Raw genomic sequence first — 23,485 nt, 5'->3', positions numbered from 1 at the left:
GAACACAAAGTTGGTATTGTGTCTAGGGAAATGCTTAACATCGTTTTTCAATTTTTTTATTCAGTTGATTTTTGACTGATCGAGAAAGAGGGGAGTAAAAAGATAGAAATGATTTCTAAAGAAAGCAAAACCTAAATTCCTAAGAGTGAAGTTTTCTGAAAACTGCAACCATGCCTTTATGTTTAAACTCCACTGAAATACACAAATAGAGCATATCACAAGGCATGGGGTAAGAACCTGTTTCCGGAAAGTCTTCTGATGAAAGTACAAAGGCTTCAGAATTGCAGAACCTTGGATATGAACATACTTTCTGTTACTGAACAGCACTAATTTGGGTATCAGTGAGGTAACCAGGAGCATATTATGCATTGTCACTAGCTGGTGTTATGAAAGTTCAGCTGTGGACTTTTAATGCACTTGTCAGTGGATATCAGATTGATTTGTGTTCAAAGAGAGGATGAAGCAATTTGTTGCTTAAATTTCCACTAATGTGGCACCTGGATTGTATTTTGGGAGATGAATGCACTTCATTTGTACTCAGTTCTATAAGAGTACTTGAAGTTTTCTAATCATCAGATTCATCCAACACTTCTGCACTTACTTAGCATTCAGGATGCATTTCCAGGAATAAGAATGCTATTAGAATTGGTGATTTTAAAAATTGTTATTTCTAACTAGCATCAGACGCATGCACTTGTGTGGCCGTTAGACACTACGGTGTGCTAAGACAGAGCGATTTTTAAATAGCGTCAGTTGCGTGAGCTCGTGCGCAAAAATTAGTGATTTTTTTGTCACTAATACTTGGTGAGAAATAAGCAATAAGACAATTTCGAACTGTCTTTCTCACTGCTGTTTCAAGTATTCAAGCTTGGAGATGCCAGAAATGGCCGTGAGAGAAAGTGAAACGACTTCACTACTTCAAGTTAGGGACTACAAAGAATTTGAAGGTGTAGAGAGATGCATTATGGATAGTGCTTTGTACTAGGAACGTGCTGTGAATCCCAGAACTTGGCATGAGTCTTTGCTTTCTGCTGATGCTCTTGCTGCATTGAATTGCCCACATCTCAGTGTGGAAAGGCTTTGTAAAGTCTGGTACTGAGTAGACTGAGGTGAGGATTACTGGCACTCAGTGCGGAGAGATGGAGTACCATGCTGTACAGTGGCTGGTGTGGGAACTGGGAACTGGCATGTCTTTCTTTTTTTTTTAAGAGACTGCCCGGAATCCTGTAAGCTCCCACAACCCATCATGTTGGGTGTTTGTAATCTGCAGTCATTCACCATATTTGCTTGGCTGCATAGCTCTTTGCTGCCCAGCCCAAAGGTGGTTTCTGGCTATTGAGCTTGTTCTGCAGAGAAATCCCCACACTTGGGGAGAGCTGTGCAGTCTGTGTGTATAGACACACTACAACACTGTTCAGATTGCCATTAGTGAAGGCTGTTTGCCGGCTCCTGGTTGGGAGATTCCACTGGGATACCAAGTTCCATACAGAGTTTCACTGTAGCAACAGAGGCCAACACTCTGTGCTCGCTCGCTCACTCACTCACTCTCTCACTCTTTAGACTATCAGGAGATATACAAGTGGCTTGAAGGCCATTAGAAAAAATGCCTATTGCACTGTTTGGAATTTATAGTGATTGTAAAACAAATTATTACTTGCAAAAGTACTAAAATGCACCGTGGCTCTTGCCCAGAGTCTTAAAGTTAGTTTTGTATTACCCCTGAAAAACCATTCCAATATTAAGCAAATTGGTGTTCAATTTACTAGTAACTTGTGTTTATTTTGCACTAATTCACACGTGCAAAGGCTAGTGCATTAATCATAATATTCCCTGTTTTAGTCTGGGCTTCGACAGACTTCATTTGTGCCTTCGATATGTGTCTCCTATTTATAAAGAAAGGAAACACTGTCCATTATTGAGATTGTCTTTCTGTCGGTCATTTTCTTAACACTATTATCCTTAAAGTAAAAGCATAAGAGGTGTAGGTTACTTGGCTCCTTAAGTGTGCTCCACTGTTCAATATCATGATTTATCCAATGATGTCCACATACAGTGGATTCCAGTTAATTGGGCCATTGGTTAATTGGGGCAATAGCCGGATTCCCTTTGTTTATTTGGGACACTATGCTGCTTAATTGGGGCAGGGGACTTGTCAAACAGTTTCTAACTAGCTTCAGGCGCATATACTTGTGTGGTCATTGGACACTAAGCAGTGCATAGAGTGAACAGTTTTTAAATAGCGTCAATTGCATGTGCTTCTGTTCAAAAAGCAGTGATATTTGTTACTAAAAGTTGATGGGAAATGAGCAGTAAGACAGTTCAGAACTGTTCTTCCTCACTGTTGTTTCAAGCATTCAGACTTGGAGATGCCAGAAATGGCCGGGAGTGAAAGCGACATGACTTCACTACTCCACAAGTTAGGAACTACAAAGAATTTGAAGGTATCAACAAACCCCTTTAACGTTACAATGAAAATCAAGTTATGGAGAGTCCAATTGTCAGTCGCATTGTATGAAGGCAGTCCATTAGCTATGCCAGCTGCTGTTTATAGACTTCAGTTCAGCGTCTAACACCATTATACCCCAGAAATTGGTGGGGCAACTGTCCTTGCTAAATCTCAACACCTCCTTCCGTAAATGGATCCTTGACTTCTTAACAAAAAGGCCATAGTCAGACCATGTGGGCAACAACGTCTCTAGTCCCATTACGCTGAGCACTGGTGCTCCTCAGGGCTGTGTGCTCAGCCTGCTGCTGTTCACACTGCTAATGCATGCCTGTGTCACAGTATTGAGCTCAAACCATGTCATCAAATTTGCAGATGACACAACAGCCTCATCAACAATAATGATGAGTCAGAATACAGAAAGTAAGTGGAGCGGCTAATGGACTATATGAGAAGAACAACCAAAGTGTGAACATGGAGAAGACCAAGGAAATGATTGTGGACTTTAGGAATGTGCAGATGAACCATCCCCCTCTGCGCATACATGACTCCTCTGTAGAGAGAGTGAAGTGCACCAAGTTCCTGGGAGTTCATATCACGGATGACCTCACCTGGTCCCTCAATATCACCTCCTGTGTTAAGAAGGCACAGCAGTGCCTCCACTTCCTAAGAAGGTGCAGGCAAGCGAGGCTTCTCCTGCCACCCACCCCCTGCCCCCTCCATCTTAACTAAATTTTACAGGGGCGCCGTTGAGAGCATCTTGACAAGGTGCATCTCCATCTGGTATGGGAGCAGCCGAGCATCAAGCTGGTGGAAGTCCCTACAAAGGCTTGAGAGGATCATAGTGGTCTTCCTGCTAGCCATCAAGGACATTTATCAGGAGTCCTGCATACACAGGGACCTTGGTATTATCAAGATCTCGCACAATCACCCAGCGTTTTTTTGACTTTCTCCTATCAGAACGGAGACTCAAATACAAGAATGGTTAGGATGGGAAGCAGTTTCTTCTTTTAAGCCGTTAGGTTTCCGAACTCTCTGTCGCACCATATTTGAGGTGTCACCAGTTAATTTGTTTTGTACCCTACAATATTTAATTTATGTATTTTACTTTATGTGTAATTCATTTGTAGACTTTATTCTTACACCTTCCAAAGTTATTATGTGTGTTGTGTACTGTTGTGCCTTACACCCTAGTGTGAAAAAACGTCTCGTTTGATGGTATACACGTTTTTAGTTAAATGACAATAAACTGGACTACTAGGTGTCTGTTCTGATTTTGTTCGTTTATGGTCAATCAAAAGGATGTGGCAGCCTACAGTATATGAATGAATTCCAACAATGATATCTATTAGGAGCTATTACATGGTTTTATAGTACTATAGTAGTATTGATAATGTTCTCATTTGTTCTGTATTTCAGTTAAATACATAATTTGTTACTGTGTTAAATGGTATTTGTCTTTTTTATTGGAACAGCTGCTCAATTAGGCTAGTATGTACTGGGCCTGTTGTGTGCCAGTTAACCAGAATCCACTGTATACTGATTATTTTTAAAAAATTATAATCTGTTGATCACTGCCTGGTCAATGAGTATTCATACCTCTTTAAGGTAAAGAATACCACAGATTGGCAACCTGTGCATAAAGAAGTTTCAGTCCGAAATGGCAGAAATATCCAGAGTCTGCCCACTACCCAATTCCTCTAGGTGCTAGACTCTCTAGTTGGAGGTAATCACCTTTAGGCACGTACTATGTCAGTTCTCTCATGAGCAAAAGCAAACTGATTTTGAATTTATTGACATACCGTTGGACAAGGAGTTCCATTTCACATATTCCAAAAATTTGTAAAAGTTTTGATTTATCTTTTTGTTGTACGGACTATTTTAGTGACAATTGTAATTGAAATATGTGAATCTGAATTATGTTTGAACAATATTTTTTGTCCTTCAGTATTTATAGGATTAATTCTGAATATTACAGGGAATTTGAATTTTAGGTTTGCATTTATAAATTTTCATTCCACCTTGAATCAAGAATTGTTTTACTGCAAAACTTAGATGTTTTGCACCAAAGCTCACAGAGAGATATTGTTTTATTTGAATTGAGATAGCTCACACAACTTTCACAAAGATGCTGTTCAAGATACCTTAAGTCAGTATACCAGCTGCAAGTAAAAACAGAAATCTTATCTGCAAGTATATCAGCCAAGCATTGCACTTGCAGTACCATTTCGGGGTAAAATTCTTTGCTGGATGTTTTTACTATGAAGCTCCACTGTGATTTGAAACAATAAGATCTAGTGTTTTCACCTACAAAAGATTCAGTTAAGTCTGATGACACTTAATGGTACAAAGCCAGGCATTGGGCATCTGCAGCAACTTTTCATTTTTCATTTCACAAATTCCAGTTAAAAGTGAATCATTTGAAAATGGTGTTTTTCTAAGAGGGATTGTTTATGCTACAGCACTGTCCTTGTGAAGTTTGATTGCCTAATAGGAATGTTTAAAACATTGATTCCAAAGTTTAACTTATGTCTTTTCCCTGCATTTAGGAAATAAATATTTTTGTGATCGAAGTCCAGTAAGTCAAATCAATTTCGTAATTTTTTTAAAAAATCCAGTTTAATAGATTTCTTCAAAAAGAAGGTTCTGCAAATACTGGAAATCTGAAATACACTAAGAAAATGCTGAAAATATTCAGCAGATTGGACCACATTTGTGGAAAAACAGGAATACTAGTTTAGGTTGCTAACCTTTTATCAAAGCTGGGAAAGTTACATGTGTTTAAGTGCAGACAAAAGCTGGAGGAGAAGAGAGAACTATTTAGAAGGGATGCTAAGGTGTGACTAAATGACAGAAATGTGCAATGTGAAAGCAAAATAATTATCTGAGATTTTGAAAAGCAGAGAAAAACCTTGATTGCTGAAAATAAAGGGAAATGCTAATAATGAGGATCATCTGAAATGATTGAATTTGGTGTTGAGTCTCGGAGGCTGTAACATGCCTGATTGCATGCGAGATTAAGGACAGTAGGGCTAAAGGAAAGTGATGTGGAGAACATGAAAGTAGATGCTATTCGTCTACTTGTCTGTGGACTGAATGAAGATTTTCGGCAAAGTGGTCACCCAGTGGATGTTTAGTCAACCTAATGGTGAGTGAACTGCAATAAAATAACTACAAATAAACTCTTTAACTCAAAAGAGCTTGAACCCTGAACAGTAGTGAGGAAGGGACAAAAGAGGCAAACTCCTTCTCCCACCCCCCCCCCCACTGCGTGGGTTTCCTCCAGGTGCTTGGGTTCATCCCATGGTTTGGGTGAGGGTTAGTAAATTGTGGGCATGCTGTGTTGACACCGGAAGCATGGTGACACTTGTGGGCTGCCCCCTGCACTATCCTCAAAGGACTGGTTAATGATACGAAATGATAACTTTCACTTTATGTTTCGATGTACATGTGACAAATAAAGCTAATCTTTAATTATTCAAAAATCAGAGGGGTTGTGGGTAACAGGCTGGTAAGTGTTAGCAGGTTTTCTCTTTTTCCTACCATGGATGCTTCTTCCAGCATTTTGAATTTTATTTTGTATTCCAGTATCTGTAGTCTCTTTTATCTTAATTATTTTTCTCAGTCAGGCTTCACTCTGACTCTTTCCCTTGGTCTCCTTACCTCTTCCAATAAAACTGCATTTAAGTTTTGGAAGCAACACCTTATCTAATGGCATGTTACACCTGCTTGGGTGCAATATTTAAATTCCACAGATTTAGGTGGTTAGCAATTGCAATATTCTCAGATTTACTGCATTGTTTTTATTTTCTGCTGATTTTGGGTTGCCGTTTTGCATTAGCTCCATACTCATTTTTCTTTTTCGTACTCATTCTATTGTTTACCCACTATTACCTTGCTCTAATAATCTGCAGTTTAATTACTTCTGCATTGCATTCTATCATAGACCTTTTCCTTTGTTTTTTCTCTTGTCTTTTTCTCAACTTGAAAAATACTAACATTTTCTAGTTCTAAGGTAAGGAAGTTTACTTGAAACATTAAGTCCCTTTTTATAGATTCTTCCTAGCTTGCGAATCTATGATTATTCTGTGAATGCATGATAAGCCACTGCAGGAGTGAGAGGTTTTGGTTCTAGATTTTTTTTTCTGGTAACACCTAACAGTCAATTTAAAATTTATTTCTTATTGTCTTTCACAATCTTAACTTTGGTACATCAAGTCATGTGTTGACTGTTTTTCATTTTAGATATTTATCTTTTTAAGAAAAACCTTACGTTAATTTATTGCATTGTATTGTTGCTGGCAGAACCAATATCCCTCTATCAGTAGGGAGTTCTAGCATTTAGACTTTGCAGCAACAAAAGAATGGTGATATCTTTCCAAATTAGGGATGCTGTGTTACTTGGAAGGGACCCTATATGTCCTTTCTTCATTGATAGAGTTAATAGGTTTGGAAGGTGATATCTCTGTTGCCTAGACAAGATAATTCAGGGAATTTTAAAGATAGTGCATACAGTAGAGATTACAGGCTATTGATAGAAAGAATTAATGTTTAGTGTGCCAGTCAAACAGTCTGCTTTGTCTAGGCTGGTGTTAAGCTTCTCTGGTGTTGTTGCAGCTGTGCTCATTCACTGGAAGTGTGTCATTTGCATGCCCAATATTGAATTCAAGAAACAGATTCTTGGTTTTGAGTTCTGTCATTTTTGGGCAGATAGAGGAAAATATTCAATGATCTGCTCCAAGGCTTCTTGAAGAAATGTGTCATCCTCACTGATTTCTGGGATTCGCTGACGCATGACCCAATTCAAGACGAACTTATTGTCATATGCAGAAGTGCAGTAAGGTATAGCTAAAATAAAAAAGCTTGCTGGCTACAGCATCTCAGGCACATATGTGCAAACAACAGAGAATGTAATTTGCACAAGAAAGTAAGGGGGGGGGGCAAGAGATCCTGCAAAAACAAGATCTTAGTGCAAAAAGAAACAACACAATCAGAGACAAGTCAATGGTAATGCAACAGGTGATCTGTCATGATCCATTGCTAAGGCAGGGTTAGGGTTGCACAGGTCAATTCAAGAACCTCGTTGCAAGAGGTTGGCTTGCAGATACAGCAGGTTATTAAGAAGGCGAATGGAATGTTGGCCTTCATTGCTAGAGGGATTAAATTCAAGAGCAGGGAGATCATGCTGCAACTATACAGGGTATTGGTGAGGCCGCACCCGGAGTACTGTGTGCAGTTCTGGTCTCCATACTTGAGGAAGGATATACTGGCTTTGGAGGCAGTGCAGAGGGAGGTTCACCAGGTTGATTCCAGAGATGAAGGGATTAACCTATGAGGAGAGATTGAGTTGCCTGGGACTATACTCTCTGGAGTTCAGAAGAATGAGAGAAAATCTTATAGAAACATACAAAATTTTGAAAGGGATAGATAAGATAGAAATAGGAAAGTTGTTTCCATTGGTAGGTGAAACTAGAACTAGGGGACATTGCCTCAAGATTCAGGGGAGAAGATTTAGGACAGAGATGAGGAAAAACTGTTTTTCCCAGGGAGTGGTGAATCTGTGGAATTCTCTGCCCAGGGAAGCAGTTGAGGCTTCTTCACTAAATATATTTAAGATACAGTTAGATAGGTTTTTACATAGTAAGGGAATTAAGGGTTATGGGGAAAAGACAGGTAGATGGAGCTGAGTTTACGGACAGATCAGCCATGATCTTACTGAATGGCGGGGCAGGCTCGATGGGCCAGATGACCTACTCCTGCTCCTATTTCTTAAGTTCTTATGTTGTAGGAAAGAAGCTATTCCTGAACATGGTGGTTCCATCAGGTTTCAGTGCCTCCTACCTGACTTTGACAGCTAGAAGAGGGCATGACTGGAATGGTGGGGAATCCTTGATAATAAAGGCCACCTTCTTGAAGTATTGTCTTCTGTAGGTGCTGTCAACGGTGGTGAGTGCTGTGCTTGTGATGGACTAGATTGTGTTTACAGCTCATTACACCCTCTTGCATTCTTTTGTATTGGAATTGTCAATGAGGCCTTGATCAGGATATTTTCAACGCATGGGAAAGAGGAGACTGTATGATATTGAGAGTCTCTCATGCATTGCGAGCCCTGAGGAAGCAGCAGTGCCTGAGGAAGGCACTTAAGTAGGGAATATGCTATCACACTCGTGACTTGTACCTTATAGATGATAGAAAGGCTTTGATCTATCAGAAAGTGAGTAACTTGCCTTATGACACCTTGCATCTTATGTCACTGCCTTTATGGGGCTGTTCCAGTTGAGTATCTAGTCAGTGATGATCCCCCATCCCCTTCCAAGATATTGATGGTGGGTATAGGTTATCGGCAGTGGTAATGTTGTTTTATGCTGAATGTAGATAATTACACTCTGTCTTGTTGGAGAATGGTCAATACCATGCTTTACCATACCAATGGTCAATAACTCTACCATGTAGTTTTGCCACAACAACAACCCCTCACTCAATGTCAGTAAGACCAAGGAGCTGATTATTGACTTCAGGAGGAGGAAACTGGAGCAATCGTTATTTGGGGATCAGAGGTGGAGAGGGTCTACAACTTTAACTTCCATAGTGTTTATCATTTCAGACGATTTGTCCTGGGCCCAGCACATGTGCAATTACGAAGAAAGCATGGCAGCACCTCTACTTCCTTAGAAGGTTTTAAAGATTCAGTGTGACATTTAAAACTTTGGCAAACTTCTATTGATGTGTGGTGGAGAATATATTGACTGCACCCCGGCTTGGTTTGGAAACACCAGTGTCCTTGAGACGAAAATCCTACAATAAGTAATGGATATAGTCCAGTCCATCGTGGGTGAAGCCCTCCCCACCGCTGATTACATCTACATGCAGCAGTTTTGCAGGAAAGCAGCATTCATCATAAGGGTCTCCCACCACCCAGGTCATGTTCTCTTCTCACTGCTGCCATCAGGGAAAAGCTACAGGACTCACACAACCAGGTTTAGGAACGGTTATTGCCCCTCAACTATTAAGTCAAGTCAAGTCAAGTTTATTGTCATTTAACAATAGCCATGCATGTAATGTATATAACCGTACACTATATAGAAACGAGACAAAGTTTCTTCAAACTGGGGTGTAAAACACAGTAGTACACATAACACATGATAACTTTTGAAAGTATGGATAAAATCTACAAATGAATCATACATAAATAACAAAGTAAAGTGCTTTAATTTTAAATATTGGAAGGTACAGAACAGATTAACTGGTGCCACTTTGAATACGATGCAGCTGGGAGTTTAGAAGCCAAATGGCCTGGGGGAGGAAACTGTTTCTTATCCTGACCATTCTTGTTTTATGCATCGTAGTCTCCTGGCTGATGGTAGAAAGCCAAAGAGGATGCTGGATGGATGGGTGGGATCCATAATAACAGTAAGGGCCCTGCATATGCAGCACTCCTAATAAATGTCTCTGCTGGATTGAGGGAGACCCCTGTGATCCTTGCAGCTATTCTCACAGTCCTTTGTAGGGACTGGCAGTCTGATGCTTTGCTGTTCCTGTACCAGATGGAGTTGCACCTTGTCAGGATGCTCTGAATGGTACTCGTAATTAAGATTGGTAATGGGAGTCTTGCTTTCCTCAATCTTCTTAGGAAGTGGAGGCGCTGCTGTGCCTTCAGGGAGGTGATATTAAGGGACCAGGTGAGGACATCCATGATGTGAACCCCAAAGAACTTGATGCACTTAACTCTCTCTACGGAGGGGCCATGTATTCGCAGAGGGGGATGGTCCGTCTTCACTTTCCTGAAGTCCATAGTGATTTCCTTTGTCGTCTCCACATACAGGCTTAGGTTGTTCTTTTCACACCGATCCACCAGCTGCTCCACCTCCACTCTGTACTCCATCTTGACATCGTTCCTGATAAGGCCAACCGCTTTTGTGTCATCTTCAAGCTTGATGAAAAGGTTTCAGCTGGATCCTGCGACACAGTCACGCGTCAGCTGTGTGAATAGCAGTGCGCTGAGCACACAGCCTTGGGAAGCACCTGTACTCAGCATAATGTGACAAGAGACGTTGCTGCACATGCAGACCGATTGTGGCCTTATTGTTAAGAAGTCCAGTATCCAATTGCAGAGGGAGGTGTTGAGACCCAGTGAGGACAGTTTCCTCACCAGTTTTTGGTGCATGATGGTGAACACCGAACTGAAGTCAATAAACAGCAGTTTGGCATATGAGATCCCATTTTCCACGTGTGACAGGACATAGTGGAGAGCAGAGGCTATTGCATCATCAGTGGATCGATTAGAGAGATAAGCAAACTGGAAAGGGGCCAGTGTGCTGGGAAGGTGTTGCCCTGGTCTGCAAAAACCTCTGGTGCTATCTTTATTATTTTCTCTTTCATATTTGCACAGTTGGTTTTCCTTTGCACATTGGTTGTTTGTCTCCAGTTGAACTTAGTGTTTCATTGATTCTTTTGTGTTTTTTGGGTTTACTGTGTATGCCCGCAAGAAACCAAAACTCAGCATATTAGCTTTCTGGTGCGACCAAGACACTTTTGGTTGTCTGTGCTAGAGTCACCCATGGTGTGCTTGCTATCAGTACTCATTTCGAGTATTGTTCAGTACAGATGAACACGTACATTTGGGGACATGCATGTACTTTGATGGTAAGTTTACTTTTGAACTTCAAGTTTGATTGTGGTAATGTTCATTGCTGCTGCTGGACTAGCACCTTGAGATCATTTGTCTTTGAACTGCCAGCTTTGTCCTGAGCTTATACCATGTAGCTCAGTCGTGTACCTGTTGTGATGATGGAACTTTTTAAAGGATTGTGCACAAGTCATTTCCACTAATGCTGAGTTCAAAGTTTAAAATGCATATACATTATATAACTTTGAGATTTGTCTTCGTACAGGCAGGCACAAAACAAAGAAACCCCAAAAGAACCCATTGAAAAATACCATCAAACACCCAATGTGTTGAGAGAGGGAAAAAAAAATTGTGTAAACAGTAAAACTAAGCTGTAGCTTCAGAGCTGGAGTTTTATAAAAGACATGAAGCCAAGCATCACTGCAGCTAGCGCAAGCAACGGCTATAGTTCATTGCAAAGCCGAGTAAGCGTTACAAGACCACAGATGCGAAGTCAGGCAGCCGGCACTGCATTTCAGAGTAGAGCTGAGAAAATGTTGTGAATCAACGAGCAGAACTAGCCCTTGTCTTGCCCCAGTCGCAACTTTCTGGCCCGGCGCTTAAATCGTCTAAACGTCGGGTTGTTCCTCACTTTTGGATTTGGATCTGGGGCCTGGACTCTGCCACCACGATTTGGCCTGTACTCGGCCTTTCCAATGCAGCATGGCATTGATCAGACATAGGGACTTTCCTCACTCTCAGGGATGCCACAACTATGCCTTGACGCTAGTTTTGAACCCGACTCTGCTTACCACGACCATGCCTTGCCTGCACCTGTGTCTCTGCCACTGCTCACCCTCTGTCATCCTTTGCTTGCCTCTTCATTGTTGGTGTTGTTAGCGTTGATTGTTATTAATTAAGTTCTATGAATAAGGTATATGGTATTTTCCTTTGTTTTGTGTTTGTCATCTCTGGGCATCACCAGTACTATCTTAAACCAGAATTATGTTGTTATGCTATTATGCATATTTGCATTTGCTAAAGGTACATTGGTGAGAAATAGTTTGCGCAGGTTTGTCTTTTGTGTTGATTAGCTCACAAACTCTCCCAACACCAGCACAGTGGCTATGTCTTCAGGATTGGGCCACCTTGTTTCTGGTGCAACCAAGACACTCATTTGGTTGTCTATGCCAGTCTCACACAGTGCTATTAGTACTTATTTCAAGTATTGTTCAATACAAATGAACACATGAATTTGGGGAATTGCAAGTGGAAATTGGGATGAGGTATCCTTGCCCAACTTTAATCTGATACCATATTCTCAGCGTTCTTGCATGTGCGTGATAAATTTTTGTACCCTAATTGATTAAAATGGTATGACATACTGTCATTTATTTTTATTGTTCATTGATAAGTGATTTATTTAATGGTTACTGAATAGTTAATATAAAATGAATATATTATTAATTTGAGAAGTATCAACTTTATGGTAAGTAGTTCAGAAAAAAAAAACAAAGCCAGAATAAGCGTAGAGCTAATTTCTTAGTTTGCAAAGCAAAACGAAGTGATCTTTTGCATGGGTTCTTTCCCTTTCATAATTTTTAAAAAACGTATCACATTTGAGTTCTTAAGGTATCAGTAGAATTCAGTGTTTTGGGATTAATGTGCTATGAAGAATTAAGAAATTCTCATTAACTTTCTTAAGTAGATTTATTCTGTAATTTTAAGGGTTTATTTTGGAAAATTGGACCTACCTTTGTTTAAAAAAAAATTTTCTGATTATGTGTTTGAAAATAAAATTAAATTTGCACCATTTCTTGCCTCAGTACCATTTTGCTAATATCTGTTTTGTGGAGGTAGAATGACACCATTCTCTTCAGTGTTGGGTGTTGTAGATTTCACCTTTCTTCCTATTTGGTGCGAAGTGTCGCCAGTTGTTTCCTGAATAATTGATGTGTGGTATGATTATACCTGCATTGGGCTTGTAACCTACTTTCTCTTTCCTGTAAAGAGCACCAGACTTACTGTTATAACTCTCTTTTACCAGTAAACTTCTTGAGATCAAACCAATACTGATAGAGATACAAAATTACTTACCGTATGCCAAGTAAATATGGTTAGTTACACCGCACATGCAAATATAGATAAGTGGTATTGGTCAACCTGTCACACGTGATCGACACTTTGTGTGGCTTTTTTTTTTCTTCATGGAAGATTAAACCTAGCCTTTTCCTAAATATATTATGAAATAATTTGTTTAGGCCATTTTTAACTGTAACCACCCATTAACACCAGAATTAGTAACAGTTTGGTAATTACCTTGCTTTCGCTGGTTTCTGATTAGGACTACTTACATAAACCGTGCATATTTTGAGTCTGAGCTATTCTTAATCCATATTCTTAGCTGGTTTTCTTAAAGTTGGCATGGTGCCAAAGAATGGCAAGAGAAGATTTGTAGAATATTGCATCAATCAACAAGCTTTAAGAAAGATGTGATTGCACTGGAGAGGATGCAGAGGAGACTTACCAGGGTGTTACTTGGATTGGACAACTTTAGTTATGGGAAAAATTAGATGGGGTAAACTTATTTTCTCTGGAGCAGCAAAGGGGGCTAAGGGGTGAACTGATGGAAGTATATAGTAAGATTGCAGACACCTAATTAAGGGTACATAGTCAACATCTTTTTCCTGTGGTAGGATATCAAAAGCAAGAGGGCATAGATTTAAGGTGAGAGGTAGGAGTTTTAAAGGTGATCTAAGGGTTAGGTTTTTCTATACAGAGAGCAGTTGCTATCTGGAGCGCAGTGCCAGAAGAGGTGGTAGAATCAAATACATCTGCTATGTTTGAAGGGCTTTAGACAGACACACAACTAGGAAAGGCATAGAATATGGTTACTAATGTAGGCAAATATGATTAAAGTAGACAAGCAAAATGTTCTGCCTGGATAATAGTGAGCAACTGTGCTGTACAACTCTGGCTCTATGGGACTGTTGCTTATATTTTTAAAAAAATGTTGGCATCTGAAATATAAATTTATTCATGACTAAGTAGAGTGTGCCCTAAAGTTAGGTTAAGGTACTTTTCTGGGGACTGTTTGAAATAAGTGACTTCAGGTTACTGTGCTTCTAAAGTTTTTATACGAGCTTTCAGACACTTGATCTTGGGCAAGCACCAACTTCCATTTCTTCTTTTTGCCCATTTCTTGATTACGAATTCACAAAACTGGAGCTTTTTTTTCTGTTTTAAAACTCATTTGTTCCACATCTAGTTGAATGGGTTGTTGCAGGATGTGGTTTTACATCTGTGATTCTCCACACAAATGAGTCTGTCATCTCAGCCCTGCTATTGAGGGTAGGTGCTGAGCAGAGACCAGGTGCTCCCACACAGGAACTTAGGACAGTTAGTCACTTAGACACATATTTATACTCTTCCAGTTATTAAATGGTATTTGAATAATCTTTGCAGCAAATCTTTTTGCATTTTTCATATCAAGAGGCAATACTAATCCAGGTAATGCAAGCCCACATGACAATAGCCTTTGTAGAGAGTCAGTGACAATTATCACTTTAGCCTGGATAGATGACAGACATTTTCATTAAGGCTGTTAGTTAATTGCCACTAAAATGCATAATTGTAACAATTGTTTATTTTTGATATGGTAATTTCACACCATGTCTACGCAATAATACATTTTAAATAGATTATCTATATGACACAATTTGTGTTCAATATTAATTATATTTATTAGTTTTGCAAAATCAAAAATAGATTTTGATTTTTGCAAACTGTTTATGGGTGGTGAACTCCGACTCACTGCATGCTTGAACTTAGCTTCTGAGAAACACGGTAAGGGTAGCTTGGGTTCTCTCGTTTGGACAGAGCGCAACATGTCACTCTGTGGAGTAGGGAAACGCATTTTAGTGGTTCCAGTGGTTGGCTAGTGACAGTGATTTTACTGGTGGTGATAGTATTCCTGTTCTTCACCGGAGAAGAAAAAAAGTGACTGTAATCATGGGGCAATTTTTGAACAAAAACTGTATATGGTACTATTTTATTTTAAGAATAAAGTCCCTCACTTATAATGGATTTTGTTTTGTCATTTGTGGATTATTTTTGGAGTACTCCGCATAATTGTGGTTGCATTAATAGCTGTCATTTTCTGCTTTGTTTGTCCTTGGGTAACTTTTCCTTTTGTATTTTCTGAAATTAGTAAATGTTTCACAACATTAGCATAAACTTGGAATATTGGTGAGAAGCTTTATGGTGTTATTCCAAGGCTTCTGTCAATTCATGGAGATGGTCGGACTTGTATAAAGTGGATTGCCGTATTTGTTAAAGTAGTAGATGATACCATTATACATACTGGTTAACCATTCTTCCTGCATTATTACCAAAGTCCTGGATAGATTAATATTATTATTATTTTTTAAACAAAACCGTCTTTGTGCCAAAATGCCAATTGATAACAATGCGGAAAATGCCTCTTTTCTATGCCCTCACATTTTCAATAAAAGAATAGTAGATTGTGGGCATTTTTTTTAACCTGGCATTTGAGCACTTTCACGGCATCCTTTGATATTATTTTCACTTCATTTTTGTAGATGTCCTCAAGCATTCGATGTTTCACGAAACCTGTAGAAACGTTGGAACGATCTTTAGAGATTAGTCGACACAAGGGAAGAAAGAGAGTGCAAAAGAGACCAAACTATAAAAATGTAGGTGAAGAGGAGGAAGAAGAGAAGGGCATAGAGGAAAAGGAAGATGACACTGAAAAGCTGAAAGGTACAGACACTAGTGCAAAAGGCATCAAGACAAGTGGGGAGACTGAAGGTGAGTGTTGCATGAACAAGACGACTGGTGGTTCCCTCACTTTCCTACAATCCAGTGATTATGCAATATATTTGCTTCAGTGCATAGACATTTTTAAAGCTAACTAATTTTGAGAAGTATTACTTTCATGTTGTTCATGTCCTGTTGTAACTTACATTTTCAAGGAGTCACTGATAAAATGGAGGACTATGCCTGTTCAATATGTCTCGTTGAACTGATACAAAATAAACTAAAGGAACCAATATAATTGTGAAACTTCTCAGTCCCCCTCCTGTTGTAGCTCAAGAGCAACACCAAGAAATATTATTTTTGAGATAGACATGTACCAATAGGATCTAAAGAGGGGGAAAATATTTGAAGATCATAGCATATTTTTTAAAGTTACTGATGCCTAATTACCAAAAGATTAGTTTGTCCTGGTCAAAATGTAATAGAGTTTGAGAGCATGAATGATCAGAGAAATACTACTTCCTTCAAGTTCAGTGTTCCATTACTTTTACATGAAAATAATTTATTATGTCCTACTGCTGACACTTTTTTATCTGCAGCAATGGTGGGTTGTGTTTTTCATTTAAAAGCATATTATTAAAAATCTATTTGATCTGTTTTGCTGGTTTGTTGTGGTGCCTCTGGCTATTTGATGTGTGGTTCCTTTTTCATATATCTTTGTAAGCTTGATTTGTGTGCTTGTCTTTTGCTATACACTTAGTGGCCACTTTATTAGGTACCACCTAAACCTAATAAAGTGACCATTAAGTATATGTTCGTGATCTGCTGCTGTAGCCCATCCACCTTAAGGCCTCAGAGATGCTGTTCTGCACTCGACTGTTGTAACATATGTTTACTGAGTTACTGTTGCTTTACTGTCACTCCGGCATTCTCCACTGACCTCACTCATTAATAGGGTATTTTAGCTCGCAGAACTGCCGCTCAGTGGATGTTTTTGTTTCCTGTCTTTCGCACCTTTCTCTGTAAACTCTAGAGACTGTTGTGCCAGAAGATCCCAGGAGATCATCAGTTTCTGAGATACTCAAACCACTCCGTCTGGCACCAACATTCATTCCATAGTCAAAGATGCTTAGATCATATTTCTTTCCCATTTTCATGTTTGGTCTGAGTAACAACTGAACCTCTTGACCACGTCTGCATGCTTTGATGTATTGAGTTGCTGCCACAAAATCGGCTGATTAGATACTTGTTTTAACGAGCAGGTGTTACCTAATAAAGTGGCCACTGAGTGTATGCGCATCAGCGTGGAGTTTTTCTGATATTTAGTTAGAGCCATATGCATGGAAATGGGCCCTTTGATCTAACTGGTCCAAGCCAACCAGATTTCCCATCTGGTCCCATTTGACCCCATTTGGCCTTTATCTCTAATATTTGCTATCTGGGTACCCGTCCAAGTACCTTTTCAAATGCTGTTAATGTATTTGGCTCAACTATATCTTTTGGCAACTTATTCCATATATTGACCACCCTCTTAGTGAAAAGTTTCCCTCTCGTTCCTAGTCAATACCTCTCCTACCTGTGTCTTCTAGTCCTAGATTCCCCCACCCCAATGAAAAAGACTGCAATGACCTCCATGATTTTAAACATCTCTAAAATCACCCCCATCAATACAGTTAAGGGTCTTGCCATTAACAGTGTTCTGTCCCTTTATATTTGATTTCCCAAAATGCACTGCTTCACATTTAGCTGGGTTAAACTCCATCTACAATTTCTCCATCGATATCGGCAACTGTTTTAGTATATTCTGCTTTATCCTTTGGCAGCCTTCGACACTATCCACAGTACCACCAATCTTAATATTATCTGCAAACTTACTAACACACCCATCTGAATTCTTATCCACTTCATTTATGTATCACAAAACAGCAGAGGTCCTAGGATTGATCCCTCCAGAACACCACTAGACACAGACCTCTAGCCAGAATAAGTCCCATTAACCTTTACCTTTTTTCTTCTGTGGGTAAAGTCAGTTCTGAATCCACACTGCCAAGTCACCATGAATCCCATGCATCTTAATTTTCAGGATGTATTTTTCATGAGGGACCTTGTCAAAAATGTTACTAAAATCCATGTCAACAACATCCACAACACTAGGTTTGGCTTTTGTCACCTCCTTGAAAAAGTCAATCAAGTTAGCAAGAAATGACTTGTTCTCTACCCCCCCAGTCTTCAGTCACAGTCACGGTAACATACCTCATAAATCTCTTCTGCATTCCTTCCAACTTAATAGTATTTTTCCTCTACTAGGGTGACCGAAACTGAACTTAATATTCCAGATGCAACCAAAACCCTTCACCCTGTCAACGTCTGATATCATTTTCAGGGAATCATGTACTTGTACTCCTCGGTCCTTCTGTTCTATGACAGACCCCAGTACCCTTCTGTTCAGCAAAATCCAACACCTCACACTTATCTGAATCAAACTCCATTTGCCATTCCACAGTCCACGTACCCAGTTGATCAAGGTCCCTCTGTAAATCATGATAATCATCTTCACTGTCATTAATACCTATTTTAGTGTTACCTGCAGACTTGCATATTTCCATCCTAATCATTGATATAGATAACAAGTGACAATGGACCTTGCACAAACCCCTGGGGACCTCTACTAATTTTTTTTCTGGTTTAAGTTGTATGTCTTTGAGTGGTACCTTCATATCGTTTGATTTCCTTAATGACATGATTTTTTCTGTCTCCCCTTAATGTGTTAACGTATTCTTCTTATCCCTATAAAACCATACTGAAAGCTGGTGGGAGGTAAGCCCATGGCGGGGAGAGTGCAATCAGAAATTACGAATTAATTTTTTCAGCAAATCTGTTAGTAAAAGTATGAAAGAAGTACCATTTCTCCTCAGAAGAGATATCCTTTCTATATTACAGCAACAATGAACAGTTAAAATGTCACAAAAAGTTACCATACTTTTTCATGGCCTTTAAACATGTAGATTCCCTGTGTTCATCAGTGGCATTTTGAACTTCTTGTAGCTAGGACGCTAGTATTTTTTTCCAAATATTGAAGATAGAAGATTGGAAGATACTTAATCGCTTAAGGTGAAACCATGTGTTTCCCTTCTGCTTTTTTATCTTTTCTACCTATCACTTCCCAGCTTCTCACTTCATCTCCCTTCCCTGACCCACCCACCTTGCCCTTCACCTTGTTCCACCATTCACCTGCATCTTTGCCATTCCTTTTTCTCATCCTTACACATAACAGTTAATTTCCCCTTTAAACTATTTCAGTATTGATTTAGAAAGTTTCAAGAAACTTCCAGCAGAAATAGATTAATGAATTCAAGACAAAATGCTAATATTAAAGATCTTGTTCAGAGCTGTTACGTGATTAGGCGGATTTCAGATATAAAACATCGTCCTGTGGCTTTTTAATTGTAAGATACTTAACATAAGACAAGCATGTTGTCACTTTTTGCACAAATAATCTTCTTTGTACATGTTTCTATAAACATTAGCAGAAAGTGAGGTTATTTCTATATTTGGGTATATCTGCTCAGTTCAAAGATTTGGTGCATGTTTTCTTTAATTCACTTTTGAGATGGGTTTGCACATTTTGTATTTAATTACAGTCTGCATTTGATTTTGTTTGCCACTAGTTTTACATTGTCTTTTTGTGCTAATATCTACTTGTTTTTATTTAAGCTTCATTACATTTACATTGCTATAATTTCTGGATGTTTAGGACAATGAGGGAGATTCAGTCTAGATTTGTTGAGTGGGTTGCAGGGAGGGTTGGAAATGGGGCAAAAGTTGGAGCAATTTCATCTTCAGCCTCTACTTTTAAACTTATTTCTGCTTTCAGCATCCATTATCAACAATCAGTGGGGTATAAATGTTCTTAAAACTTAATTCTTTTTTCCTTGGTATATCGGTTCAACTGGTTCAAGATGGTCAAGTGAATCTGAAGGTACTGTTGACTAATCTGCAATATCTATTAGGTACATAAGTTTAGGAACACTTAAGTTTTAATGTGAAATCAACAGAGCACCTCATATCTGGCAATTAGTTATAGAAAGAACTATTTTCTTTAGCAATCATTTTCATTTATTAACTTGCATATTGTCTAATTATTTTATACAGTATACAAAAATACTTAAGTCTCACAGATTAAACAGCTGCTGAGTTTGTATTATTTGGAGACTATTCTGCTGCTGCTTACTATTGCCAGTTGCACAACCTGGATCGGTATTTGTTTCCAGACTGACCTGTACCCAAATACAAGGGTTAAGAGCATTGAAAGTATCTTTTAGCTCATTGCTTTCTATCTGTGACGTGGTTGCAACCTATGAAACTGTGGAGATGAGATTGGTAATTTACCACATGAATGATGGTAGTTTGAATCCTCTGTTGATCCTTCAATGATATATTACAAAAAGCTTTTGCTGTGAAATGCATGCATATGAAATAACAAAATAACACTGATGTATAATGTACCATCTTTTCACCCTTGTAGTCAAGTATAAACAGTCACTTGATTCAATTTGGAATATTTTATGCCACATATTGAGGATAGACAGATCTGCAAATGATAGAATCTAGTGTTGATTAAATTCCTCTTTAGCATGAAGCTCATATTAGTACCTAAGATTTTAGCTGCTCTGCATTTCAGAAGACTAGCAACAAAGGTTTTCTTTGACTTTTAATTAAGCATTTAAAACTTTCCATCCTCATGGTGTAATGCTGAATCTAAAATCAGATTATTGTTTTCTATAACCAAGTGTGGTTTGGCTATCTTAGAAAGGAGTCAACACTGAGTTACTACAACGTGTACGGAAGTGTTGACAATGACTTCCATATGGGATGTTGGTAACCTATCTGATATAGGCATATGTGGGATCTATGTAAATCCCTTTATTAGTTTTGATTTTTGGATAGCTGGAATACTGAGTGGCTTTCAGTTGAAACAAACACATTAGCTTTCTAGAGATACCCTTTAACTGTTTTTCACTTTGCTGTGGGTGTTGTGTATTATGAATATTCCTGTAAACTGCTGGAACTCCAGTGAACATTCTCACCACACACTGCAAATTTCCGTTGATTACGTTTTATCTCCAATGGTGCAATCACTGAATCAGAATTGGGTTTATTATCACTGGCATATGTTGTGAAATTTGTTTTTTTTGTAGCAGTAGTACAGTGCAAGACAAAAAATACTGTAAGTTACAAAAAGAAATAATGCAAAGAGGAATAGTGAGGTAGTGTTCTTGGCTTCATGGACCATTCAGAAATCTGATGGTGGAGGGGAAGAAGCTGTTCCTAAAATGTTGAGTGTGCATCTTCAGGCTCCTGTACTTCCTCTAACTCAAGTTGCACTGATGATAGTTACTTTTTTCATTTAAAAATTTAATTCAAAAAATTATACTATTACATGAATACACAAACTTTGCCAAATTGAGTAAGCTGGCATTAAATAGCAACTATTTATTTTGCAGTTCTGTGGTTCTAAATTCTACAGATGTCTGGCATTGTCTGTAATGTCTCTGGATATGGTGTCTTCACGAGAATATTTTCGTGCCATGTACCATTCAATGCATCACGTCAGTAATCTATTGCTGACAGATCAAATTCCACAATATATCCTAATTTTTAAAGGAATGAATTGGAATTTAAGGGAATAAATTCCTCAACTGCTGGTGTCACTATGAAGTAAGAGTCTGTGATTTTCAAACAGGTCGCAGAAAGGTGATTCTATGAGTAGTAGAAATTAACTTTTAGAGCACTTTAGGTTGATAGTACAGGTTTAATGGTACAGACCATGAAATAAAATTGAATGGTGCATTTTATGGTAAAGCACCTGAAGAAATAGCTGTAGCAGGGTCAAAGTAAGTGGTAAAGGTTTGGAGTTTAATTAAGATTTTCCCACAGTTAATTATGCAGGCCATTGCTATTCATTCAGGGCTGCACATTTGTCAAGTAATCTGACAACAGCAGCTTCATTTGATGGATCAGCAGTGATGATGGTCTGCAATGTGTGGTCAGCTTCCACGGACATCTTCAACAAAGTGGTAACCTAACCTGGGTTTGGCATTTCCGATGTAAACAAGACCAAAACCTATAAAATGAGTACAGTGTAACGGAATAGATGGTGTGTGTGTGTATGCTATTTCACGTAGTGTTTGCAGTGTTGGGTAGCACATTTGGAGTTGCTGGCAGTTGGATTTTGTGATTGCCCAAGAACGGGATTAAAAAAAAGGAGTGTTGGGGAAAAATAATTACTATATCCAGGATATTATGATCTCTCCAAAAACAGGATGATCTATGCTTAGTGGTAGGATCCAGTTGTAGGTAGTGAAAGCTTGTCTGACTGGAAGGTGAAGACAAGGAATTTTAGGTAAAATTTGGAACTCAATTTTGGACTGGGGTATTTTCTCTTGATAGCTTTACGAAGATTATTTCTTGAATTGAATGCCACACTATGGGACTTCAGTAGGGAATGGCTCGTCCGTGGTTTCCAGTTTAGGAATACCAAGATCACCTTTTTGGTACACTGTTCTCTACACTTTATGATCATCTCTGATGGTGGTGACATGCTCATCTAGGTTGGCTGCTTTGAAATAACATTGAGCAAAGAAAAAGAGATGAGGATACAGACCTCTATGTCCTTCATGTTTCAGCCCAGTGACTAGTCAGAACTAGCAAACATCAGAAAATAATTTTGTTTTAAGTTGCATGAATGAAGAAGGACAAAGGAGCTGTTCGTAACTGGATGGAGACCAAGAGGAAATGGATTACAGAATAGTGCTGGCTGAGTGATGGCGTAGCAAGTATCTGTTAATGAATCTGATCTGTCTGCAGCAGGTGTAAGTAGAACAACAGAGAAACAGAATAAAATGAAAATGCAGAAGAAAACATTTGTTGGAAATCTGAGATAAAGGCAAATTTTGGGAAACCCAGCAGTACAGGCAATATCTTTGGAAAGAAAAATTAAATTGTTTCAGAACTTCCCAGAAATTGCAAAAGAGGAAAAAACTGAAAAATACTGGCAATTGGGAATATAAACTGAGAATGCTGGGAACACAGCAGGTCAAGCAGCTTCTGTGGAGAGAAACAGCTGTTGGCCTGGCACAGTGAATGCCACCATGTAGGGTGGCCAGCTGCCAATGCCAACACTGCTGTTTCACCACAAAACTGGTACAATCAACCAAGCACATAACCCGAACCACTATCCTAGTGTTACCTGCATTTAAACTGGCCAGTTCTGACATATATTTGCATTACCAATTATCTGAAATGATTGCATTCAAGATGAGTTGTTTCTTTCTCAAGCTTCTGTTAGCTTTTATTAGATAGTATGAGGCTAAAAGTAGGGAGACTAGAATGTCAGAAGAATAGAGAATGAAAATAACAAATAACTAGGAGCTTTGGGTCATCCATGTGGAATGCACTGTTATGTGATCAAACTGAGAATATATTGAAACAAAATTTGTAATCAGGAAGAAAAAAAGCAGTAGTCAAGTAATTGGCAATTTGATGATCAGTAGCAGAGTCTTGGTCAAGCAGAGTTAGGAAAACTCACTGGATAATTCTGAAGACCTCACCTTCAGAAAGGTCAAATTTGTTTTGTCATTTAATGCCAGTGGTTTAAT

At 38.9% G+C, this 23,485-nt stretch overlaps 1 protein-coding gene across 6 annotated transcripts in view; it reads left to right on the top strand.

The window, feature by feature from the left end:
* The window catches only part of clec16a (C-type lectin domain containing 16A), a 225,896-nt gene that overhangs the window by 74,374 nt on the left and 128,037 nt on the right, over positions 1 to 23,485 (top strand). For 4 of the 6 annotated variants that reach the window (XM_072268938.1, XM_072268937.1, XM_072268942.1 and 1 more), the window contains one exon: positions 15,650 to 15,878. In XM_072268938.1, coding sequence (XP_072125039.1) covers positions 15,650 to 15,878 — 229 coding nt within the window. The remainder of the gene's footprint in view (positions 1 to 15,649; positions 15,879 to 23,485) is intronic. The other 2 variants (XM_072268940.1, XM_072268939.1) reach the window with 1 other exon arrangement.

The sequence above is a fragment of the Mobula birostris genome, chromosome 9 (genome assembly GCF_030028105.1).
Source record: "Mobula birostris isolate sMobBir1 chromosome 9, sMobBir1.hap1, whole genome shotgun sequence".
NCBI lineage: Eukaryota > Metazoa > Chordata > Chondrichthyes > Myliobatiformes > Myliobatidae > Mobula > Mobula birostris.
Note: the sequence above shows the minus strand (reverse complement) of the source record. Positions and strands in the feature narration are given on the sequence as shown.